We start from the raw sequence: 11,357 nt of genomic DNA on the forward strand, positions 1-11,357 counted from the left end.
CACAACCAAGCAATGTTATTTTTTTATAATAATAAAGAAAAATAATAACAATAGTGATAATAATAATAATAAATAAATAAATAATTAATATGAAATTAGAGTTCCCTATGGCAATGGAAATCAATTATGATAGATTATCTTAAACATCTTCTTAAATTGATAAAAGAGTAAGATTCACAATCAATGAGTTGGTGAAGACTAAAAGTTCAAGAATAACATTATTGAATTCTTTTTTTTAATACTTCAATGTATAATTTGGCAAAAAATTTCATGATCACTACTTTCTCTCTATTAACATAATAGACCCAACATCATAAAATACAACTTTAAGATGTCCTTTTCTCTTATGACCTAATGCCTATCTTCCACCCTTAATGCCTTCTACTTGCTTCCTCAGCTGCAACCATTATTTCATAATGGTAGCAATTGTTAGTATTTCACTATTATTTCACAACAAATATTAGTATATCTCTTTCAAATATGATAATTAATCTTGAAGGGACCACTTATAATAATAATATGGTGACTCAATACTAGTTTTGTATGTGATATATTTTTTTGGACTAAGTTTCCTTTCACCCATAGAGGACGGTTCATCCATCATCTTAGGGTTCACAAAACCCTTCTAGGGTTTTTGTATGTTCTGAAATACCCTTCCGATACCCTTTTCCACCATCTCCTGCTCTGGGGTGAATAGGAACCCATTCACCATGGGTGGAAGGAAACTTGGTCTTTTATTTTTTTTTTTTCTCTCTCGTGATTTTTTATTTTTTAAAAAATAGATTTTTTTTTTTTTATTTCTTCCACAAGTTAATTTTTGTGGGTACCACATAAAAGGGAATCCACTTTTATCAATAAAAAAAAAAAAAACACATAAAGGGAACCCACCATGAGTCATGAGGAATATAGCTTCTTCCTCCTAATACAATAGAATGCAATTGCTTGGCATTAGTAGAAGTGGAAGCCCAATTACCTCCACCAATATTGTATTTGGTTAGATAGAGATAGTTATGTAGACTCTAGAGACTCAACCTCTCTGGTATCTCATTCATCATGAATTCAATTATTATATGTCAATAGAAAATTTTGGTTATAAGAACACTATTTTAAGGAACAATATTGCTAAATCTTGTCTTATATAAGACTCAACAATGGATTATCTAATGTCCAAACTTGTCATGATCTGATTATAATCAATTACATTTATCTCATAATCAGTGCACCTTGTTGTCACCAAGGTGGTGAGTGAGAATTTGTACTTTTGTTTTGATTTTTATTTAATTTATTTTTAAAATTTATTTAAGTTAAGGATAAAAAATACTTATTAAATAATTTGAAAATGATTATCATTATGTCAATTGTAAGACTTGTCATTGTCCATGTGAAATGATAAGATTTATCTTTATTTAAAAATAGAGAATGTTCTTTGTACTGCAACGCAGACTGCGTCCAGGCACATGGGCCTGTCACTCAGGGGGCAGGGTGGTCATTGCACCCACCCCCATATGCCTGGGCGTAGCCTGCGCTACTGCACAGAAAACAACGACCCATTTAAAAAATAAGTATGTTATATTAAAAGGGCAAAAAAATAAAATTATAATTTCTTTTTCATCAATATTTTTCCATTAAAAATAGAGTAAAAACAAATAGAACCTTTATAATATGATGCATTAACACATAATATATAAAAAAGTAAATCTTGTTGTAACCAACCTTAGTGACAATAAGATTTTCCTATATATATATATATATATATATGGTTTAAACATTTTAAAATAAGTTTTGAAAAACTCTAAAATATGATGGGATAGAGTTTTGTTTCACCATGAAAATAGAACCTCTTAATCCATTGGGCTCTGGTCCCTTGAATTGGACTGAGAAAAAGTATTATTTTGAATCTTGATGTCATTTTTTTTGGGTAATAAGTTAATGATGTTATTCATTATTCTAAAAATCCAATCACAATATCAAATCATCTTGGATGAGCTTGAGTAGCCCAAAACTCTCCAATATGATGCATAGATATGAAAAATCAATTATTCATACCAACCTTTTATGCTTAGAATCTTTTAAGGCGGTGTTAAGGTATTTAGTTGATGAAAGGTTTATATATATAACACACTTTCTTATATAAAACAGGTTTCAACTCTTTCAAACAAGCTTAAAAAAGCTTCAAAATATGATGCGTAAAATTAAAAAAAAAAAAATCATTTGATTGTCACAACTTTTAATGTTTACAATGTTTTAGATGGTTTATTTAGGTGTATACGCGTTAGTTTTCGGTGTTAAATCCTTTGAGCATGGGAAAATGTACGCAACTAATTAGGAGCTCAACCTCATGTATAGGTCATGTACTCATGTAGCCCAAAAACGATTTCATAAAATATTCTAAATGATATTGACTAAAAAATTGTATTCTCATCTTATAGTAAAAAATTATTTCTCATTGACATAATATACTCTAATATGAAAATTTTAAAATGAATGGCTTTGAAGCAGTCTATTCAACTATGAACTAAGAAAACTCTTTTTTACTAACATTAAATTAATAAATGATAATAAATTAATATTCTTTAATAATTTTTCTATTGAACAACTTATTTTTGTATTGCATAAGCTATAAATAACCTTCAATACCTACTTACTAATCATTATTTTAAAATATTCATTTATATTACTAGTTGTTAGGATGTCTCTCTATTGAGAACATTATTGGACCAACACTTAGATACTTATGCATCCTAATGCTATTATATCGATCTCAATGGATTTTTATTTTAAATAAGATATTATTATACTAAAATAAATACATTGTATACGATCTTTCTTTTGTATAATACCCACATGAGTAAGTTGATGTTATAGAGAAAAATTCAGGAAAAAAATGAGAATGAGAGCAAATTAACTAAAGGGACGTTGTTTTTTAGGTGGGACGCAAGGGCCACACTGTGCACGCCAACCAATGAGAACACACACGGTGGCATAAAAGGGGGCAGAATTTCCTCCAAACATGGGGGCATGGTGGTTATTCCGGCCCCTATTGTGTGTGAGCGTGGTCCTTGCGTCCCACGTAGAAAACATTCTCCCTTAACTAAATTCTAAATCTACAAAGAAAGAGTGGTTACACTAAAGGATATCAATCAAGTCAAGGGTTGAGAGACCAGAATCCACACCAGATCGATTGTTGTCGATTCTGATATGATTTCGATCCAAATCGCAAATTGTCTTAGAATCAATCCACTAAAACCCAGAATTGGACAACCCCATTAATAATAAGGATGGTTTTGGGTTCTAGTTTTGGAATCCATCAAGGGTCATTCTAGGCGTCATTATTTCTAGTGAAATATAAAGCTTCACTATTTGCCACTTGGCAATACATGGTTAGTCAATGCGATAGAAGACCCCACATACATCTCAATGGCCAAATTTTAATCCAAAAAAAGCAAAGAAAGTTGCTCAAACTTTGAATTATATTAAAGTTTTAGTAAAATTACCAAAATTCCATCAAATAGAGATGAATAAAAAAATATAAAATCACATCTTTGTAATTTTAACTAGTTCCTCTACTCATTTTAAGCTGAAACATGTGGCCAATGAGATGCTTGCCTAGTCTTCTATCACATGGACTAACCCATGTACCGTCATGTGGCAAATAGTGAAGCGACTTCACTTAGGCATAGCATCGGGGACGAAAACAATCAAATAATGATCAGGATGGATTGGTTTGGTTTCAGGATGGGATTCCCAATGGTTCAAGAACTGAAAGACTGATCAGGAACCGATTGGGACCGGAACAACCAAAACCTTTCAAAAGGCTATAAGGTAACTTGTCTTCTCTATGTGGTGTATTAGGACCTCTCAGGCACATTCATTAATTATTGAGAAACAACTTCTAACCTCCAAATCCCCCCCCCCATGAATTTAGCTCATCTCCAGGGAGCCCAGCAAGCCCAAGGTGCTATCAGCCGTTGGGCTGTGCCGCACACATCCCTAGGTGTGCATCGAGATGTATACGACACAGCTCAACCGCTAGATGCCCCCTGGCAGCACCTTGGGCGCTGGACTCCAAGGAGACGATCTGGATCCTCCGCCCATAGCAAGAACTGAACCACCTCTAGATATTGACTCCAAAATTTGGTGAGAAACCATGGATCAAACCATAAATAAATTCTTTGACCAGTGCCGATCAAGTATTGACTAGAATAGGAATGGAGTAGCCCATGGTTTTTAAAATCAAATCAGAATTGACTGATTCGACTAAGAATCGATAGGGACTAATTATAATAAGGGGCGTTGTTCTCTGTGCCGCAACGCAGCTTGAGCCCAGGCACATGGGGTGGGCATAATGACCACCCTACCCCCTGCACAGGCTGTCCATGTGCCTGGGCGCAGGTTGCGCTGTGGGACAAAGAACATTGTCCCTTATAATAAAACCCGGTTCTATGCAATTTAAGTTTGACGTTGGGCCAAGTCAGATACCGAATCCTGAGTGATTCCATATCAGTGGATCAGTAAAGCCAATGGTAAAATTGTAGAACTATCAAGTTTTTTGAAGAAAACTTGACCGATCCAAACTAATACAGTCCAATCTAGATCGGTATCAAATTCATATCAACAGAGACCGATACTGATTACTAAATGCACAGTATTTAATCCTTGGACTAGACTAAATAATGCATGTGATCATGGTTTGAGTGCACGGTATCGGGTTGAGCATCGATCATCTACAGAACCGAAACAATATTGATATGGTATTGGGTATTGGCATAGATCGGTTGCATCACACAAATTTGCCTTTGATTTAAAAAAAAAAAAAAAACAAAATTAGTTGTTTTGACTGTTTTGCCTCTTGCCCGCCTGTTTCAACATGGTATCAGGATGGTGGCTAGCGAAACCGATACAAGTGATCCGATTCCGATACCTCAAACCATGATTTTTTAATATTAATTTAAAATTAATAATTAATTTTTAATATCTCAAACCAAGTTTTGATAGATGAGGGCGGCATTAAAACCTGATTTAAAACAAAAAAAAAAAAATATTAAGGGCAAAGTTGTCTGTCCATACCAATCCATATCAATATCGTATTAGTTTTGAAAGTGATCGATACCCAATCCGATATCAAAACCATGAATTTATTCTAGGCTCCTTCAATCCCTTCAGGCTTCGAGGCTTCCATGGCGGTTTGTCTTTGTTAGGCATTAGGCAATGCCTCCTTGGCTAGTGGGTCGTGCTTCCTCGTCTGTGGGGTCCTGGTTTTTGAGTTCAACCTTTTCTATAATCATAATTGACTCTTCTCTCATTGGACATCCATTTCAAATTCTCAACTCTCATTTGCCTCCCTTATATGGTTATCATCTCCAAGGAATTCTTCTTCTTCTTCTTCTCTCTCTCTCTGAAGTTTCAACGTCAACGTATAGCCATGGTAGCATCTACAGATAAACTATAAAAAATGAAAATGGATTTTGAAATACTGTACAGATACGACCTTCCTTCCCCTTCCTCTTCCTCTTCTCATTCATTTTTTGAAGAATCGCAAGTCCAACCCTTACTTCTGTGCATGTGAGGCAGTGGTGGCGAAGCTTCTAGCAGTCTTATGGGACCCACACACGCTACAACCCCTTCTTTCTTTAATGGCTTAATTCATTCATTCATTCATTCATTCTTCTTCATACCCTCTTTCTCTCTGTTCTTATTTATGTGTGAAAGAGATATGTCGTAATCCTAGAGATTTCTTAATTCTGATTCTCTCTTCCTCTCTCTCACAAGGAATCTTTTAAAATCCCCAATTGCTGTTTCACTCAGAATCTCTCGTCTCACTGCCCAGAAAACTTTTCCTTCTTTTGCTTTTACCCCTTCTGGTTGGTGAAGGTTCGAATTCGCAGCGATTGAGACTTGGTGGGCTTCGAGTTATAATCCATGAGGAATCAGTGAAGATGACCATGGATCGAAGCTTGTCAGGAGGAGAAGTGCACGAGTTAAGTGGGAGAGGAGGAATAGTGTTGGCGATTGAATGCTTGAAAGGGAGCTCTAAAGCCGACGAATGGAATGGAAACATGCTTCAGACGGGCGATATCGTCGAGGAGCTCATGATCGGGAGCCTGTTGAACGTCCGATCGCCGTTCAAGAACGGAAGAAGTGGAGTTCAGAAGCTCCTGCACACGTCGTTCAAGAAGAAGGAGACATCGATTCAGGTCCGAGTTCGACGCGGCCGAGACGAGTTCGTTGAGTTGCAGGCCTGTATCGTTCCAAACGATGCCGCCGGGAAGAAACACTACATGCTTAGGTCCATCGATGATCCAAACTACGCCGTCGGATTCGTTGATCGGACGGAAGCAGATTGCCTTGCCTTGCAAAGTAACCTTTCCACTTTTCATTTTCGTTCTTAGTTTTGCACTTTTTGACTTCCCACGTGCCAGGCCCTCACACACGAAATGTTTAGTTTTGACAAGTCAACATGATTTGGGCTCTTGTAGAACTTACTTTATTCAAACTTTTTCCCCCTTTTTGCTGGACATGAAAGGCTAGTCATTAACTTTGTGTTTAAAGGAGTAAATTACTAGATAGTGTGGTGTATTAAGTTCACTTCTCTGGTAATTGACCTGTTTTCTTGACTGGACCACATAAGATTGCTCTGAACTCTCATTCTAAACGATTTAATAGGGGGGGGGGGGTTGACAATCTATCAAATGATTGTGCTACTAAATCCTTTGTAGATTTTTGTGCTACTGCACCTAAATCCTGAACTAGAAGTGGGTTAATGTCTTTAGCACTAGGTTGATGACCCATTAATGTTACACAGTGACCGACTTTTTATTGTTGGTTTGAAGAATTGGGCATATGGACTCTTAGCCTTCAGAACATCTATAACTTTAGATTGCCAAAGCTATGCTTTATAGACATTTTTCTGCAATATTTCTTAGCAAATTGTAAGAAAGCCTTGGATGAGATGTTCGCAGAAATTTGATCTGGTTGGTATTAATACTTTGGGGCACTCAGTAAGTTGGGTCAAGTGTTGTGTTGATTTCTTTGTTTGCGTGGTTGCTGGCTTGCAGCTATGAGGATGTAAGAGCATTCTTCCATGACCTTTTGGGTCGTTTGGTAGCATTGGTAGGTCTGTTCTAGAAGGGTTGTTATATGGGTTCTTAAGTCTAATATGCATTTGTACCCTTACAAATTAACTGAGATAGATCATACGGATCTTTATTTAACTTCTACAGCAACTTAAAAGATAATATTTTGGATCTACAGATTCAAGAGGCTCTAGGGTGGTCGGGGCATTAAGCAGGGCACAGCTCCAAGATGGCTATGTGCCATACCCTTGGGAGAAGAAGATTCAGTTGCTCAATGTTCCCAAATCTAGTTGCTTTCTTTCTTTACTATTACTTCCAAAGGCATCCGATCGAATTTCTTTTCGTTACAATGACGTCGAGGACACACTTGCTAGGGCAAATGCCTGGCTAAATGCTGCTCAGGCCTCAGGGGTCCCTGTAGTGTTCATGAATATCCAGACTGAGTCTCTTCTTACAAAGGTAAATTTTGAAGTACACAGTCCTTTTAGTTTATATATTTATTTATTTTGCATGCCATATATATCCTCACTCCAAGTTTGGTCAACTTGGACCAAAATTTTGAACTCTCCCTCATATGATGCAAGATGCCTTAGAACCACTATAACAAATCTTTTTTTCCCTTCACTGGTATACCTTTTAGCATTTTCCACATTGGAAATGTAGCATACCTCTTATGGACCTCTTGCAGTCACTGTGTTTGAGTAATGAAAGTGGCTGTGAAGTAGCATAAATAATCCAATGGGTCCAACCTTCAAACTTTACAACAACAACAACTCAGCCTTATCTCAACTAAATGGGGTCGGCTACATGGATCCTTGCCCTCCAATCAGCTCTATTCGAGGTCATACTTGATACAAGGCCTAAGCTTTGCATGACTTTTCTCACCACTTCGCCCAAGGTCATTTTAGGTCTGCTCTTGACTCTTTTAGTTCCTTCAATCTGAATTAAATCACTCCTCCATACTGGAGCATCCAAAGGCCTTCGTTGAACATGTCCCTGCCACCTCAAACGACTTTCTCTTAGCTTATCATATATTGGAGCTACTCCCAAACCAGCTCTAATATGATTACTTTATCCTTCCTAGTTTTGCCACTCATCCATCTCAACATCTTCATCTCCGCTACATTGAGTTTATCTATATGATGCTTTTTAATTATCCAACATTCCGCTCCATACATCATAGCCGGTCGTATGACTGTCCTATAAAATTATTGGTTTGATTGAAGGACTGTCAACTGTTGAGGATGTTCACTGTTCTGAACAATTGAAAACAATATGAGAGGTTGTTCTGAAAGGAGCTTACAACTGAATAGGAAGAATATCCAGAAGGGATGATCCTTTGTGTAGCAGATCTCCAAGTTGGGACACAGCAGATGTTTATTGCAGATCCCAGAACATACATTTGTTGTTAATGTGTTGTATACTATGGTTTACAACATCATCTCTCAGATTTGAGATGCTTGTATGATCTAGGTTGTATCACTTTCTAGAATATTTGCAGCAGTGACTAAGGAAATTATTTATACATGTTTTTTTTCTGGTAACAGATCTCTGGGGAGACTGCTTCAGCGACTGTCAATGCTGGGTCATTTTCCGACCTATCAAATCTTGCAAATGTCAGCCTTTATGGGTTTGAAGATTACCATGGGGTTGATATTGGTGTGGTAAGAGCAGTTCGTCTGTGGTATGCACCTATTGGAGGAGAGGTTTCATTGGAGATTAATCTAAAGGAAGGTGACTCGAAGCTTGGGTTTGCAATTAGTCGTACAGATGAGGTTTGTTCTATATAAGAGATCTTTTCCCCCTTCAATTTGTTTTCTTAATGACAAGACAGGGTAGGAAATGCTCAAAATTGTTAGAAAGATGTGTACTTATTTGTTTAGAATTTGCTTATGTTTCTCCTATGATGATGGACAGGGATTCGTTTATATCTCATCTGTTATTGATGATGAAAATAATGAACTCGCATCAACACGATCAGGACTTAGGGATCTGTACAGAGAGGCAGAGAATGCATCTAAGCTACTGGTGATCTCAAGAGTATCAAACCAGAAAATCCTTCCTTGGATGGTTTCTTCAACAGGGGCAATCCGTTGCTTTGACACGGTGTCACTCAGCCAGAAGTTGTCATTACACCGCCATGCCTTGCGGCCAATTTCCATCCATGTGTTCATGTGGGACTGCATATTGGATTCCCAAAAGGGAGGCTGTAGCAAGTTTAAGGTGAGCACACCACCTGCAACAGAATACATATCTGAAGTCCAATTGCCATCGCATCCTTCAAATAACAGTGAATTCCAATTGCCACTGCGTCCTCCAAATGAAAGTCGAGTTCTGCCTCTACCTACTGAAGTTCAATTGCCACAGCCTCGTATTGAACGTCATATCCTGGGGGATGGGCCTGACCTCACGGCAGATAGAGACACAGCAGGCGAACACTCATTTAGATTCACTAATTTTCAAATCTCCAGCAACTGGGTATGATTCCATCTCCCCCCCCCCCCCCCTTCTTACCTTGCTGTTTGGTGTACATATGAGATGACTTGATCCCCCTCGAGTGATGTTAGTCTTTGTTACAAGTTTGAATATAAAATAAAGGCTACTGTTCATTGCCGGTACATTATTCCAAAATTCAAAGTTCATGGCCTTCATTTCTTGCAATATTGGAATTGTTTGGTTGTACAATTTGCATGTGTACAGCCATATCTTTATTTACTGCTGAGGCTAGTGAATTAGTAAGAATATTGGCAGGTGGTATTGACTATTACATCTCTTAGATTAGGATTACAAGGGCATTCTTTCTTGATAGATGTCTGTATATGCTCTGTGATAGCTCTGTTTATCAATCTCTGTACTCTTGTGCATTAGTGTCAGCCCTGGAAAAAAGATTGAAAAAAGCTACAGTTCAACAGCTGAAAATATGAGGGGAAAAAGTTCAGTTCATGAAGCCTAAAGGGCATAATGGGTTCCCTGACTACCAGTCCAGGAAAGATTTTTCAGATTTTCAGTAAGCTATGGAGCTGATAGATGCTTGTTGACTCCTGTTTCAATAGATTATGAAGAATGTTAACCCTACCCAATAGGATGCCCACGTTAAATTCAAACAGATTGGGAATTGAGACCAATATGTGGCTCTGCATCACAACTGTAGACTTGGTTCTCTTACGTATGGGGATAAAAAAATTTGGTTGGTAGATCGATGATTGTACATGCTAATAGAAGGAGAATGGACTAGCCACAGTTCATGAAACAAAAGGTTGGTATTACAACCATTTATCCCAAAAGCTCGAGCTGTTAAGTAAAGCGCTATACCAATGTATATTAACACACAACACCACCTCTCCACACGTGCAGGCCTACACACACACACACACACAGAGAGACATACAGTCCGCACGTAACAACATCTCGTGGCACCAAGAGGCACAAAGAACACTTATCAAGGGTTTAACACCGAAAAGTTCAAGCTGTTAATTAAGGGGTTATAGCAATGTATATCAACACACAACACAACAGTTTGAAAACAAGAATCAAATTAATGACATGCCTCTGATACCATGTTACAACCACTTATCCCAAAAACTCGAACTATTAAGTAAGGGCTATATAAATAAGTAAGGGCTATATAAATGTGTATCAGCACAATAACATTTTGACAATAAGAACCAAATTAATGACTTAGACTGTGTTTGGTATGCATTATCAAAATAGAATCTTGGCCTAGAATGCATTCTAAAATCTGATTCTTCTCTATTTTTTCGCTTCAAAATGCATTCTAGACCCTAATCTATTCCAATAATGCAAACTAACCACAACTTTAATGAGTTACTCAACTCATTCAACCTCAGAATAATTGTCTTGAGTAATTGGCAAGAAGACAAGATTGGAGGAGGGGGGAAGAAACAAAGTAAGCAGATGTGTGACTTCCACAACACTTTCCATAGTTGAACTTTTGTTATATTCTTCCCCCCTAAACTCCTTCTAATTGGTAGTTGGCTTGACTATGGAGGCAGGTGACGTATGGGCAGGGCCAGGAGAGGAGAATATGTATTATTAACTTGTTCTTTGTTGAACAATGGTTGTTCAAGATAACCTGTTAAGCTCTTCCATTTCTTGGTCATGGTGTGACTTTTTATTTAATTTCCCACCATATCATTGATTCGATCCTTTGTCGGTTCAAGTCAGCTTGCCTTGAAGGATGTGCAAGGTAAGCTAGGTAAGCTAATGTCTAAGTTATGTAAGCAGCCTCAGCCATGTCCAGCTCATGGTTTTCCGTCATCATGT

At 37.4% G+C, this 11,357-nt stretch overlaps 1 protein-coding gene across 1 annotated transcript; it reads left to right on the forward strand.

Annotated features, from left to right (window-relative positions):
- The first annotated feature begins 5,878 nt into the window (after positions 1 to 5,878).
- On the forward strand, positions 5,879 to 9,713 carry LOC122641482. Its single transcript, XM_043834731.1, has 5 exons — positions 5,879 to 6,357; positions 7,252 to 7,532; positions 8,621 to 8,848; positions 8,991 to 9,344; positions 9,378 to 9,713. Exons 1-5 carry the CDS (start codon positions 5,937 to 5,939, stop codon positions 9,555 to 9,557), a joined length of 1,464 nt encoding a protein of 487 aa, XP_043690666.1. The 5' UTR covers positions 5,879 to 5,936; the 3' UTR covers positions 9,558 to 9,713.
- The last annotated feature ends 1,644 nt before the right edge of the window (positions 9,714 to 11,357 follow it).

The sequence above is a fragment of the Telopea speciosissima genome, chromosome 10 (assembly GCF_018873765.1).
Source record: "Telopea speciosissima isolate NSW1024214 ecotype Mountain lineage chromosome 10, Tspe_v1, whole genome shotgun sequence".
NCBI classification, from domain to species: domain Eukaryota; kingdom Viridiplantae; phylum Streptophyta; class Magnoliopsida; order Proteales; family Proteaceae; genus Telopea; species Telopea speciosissima.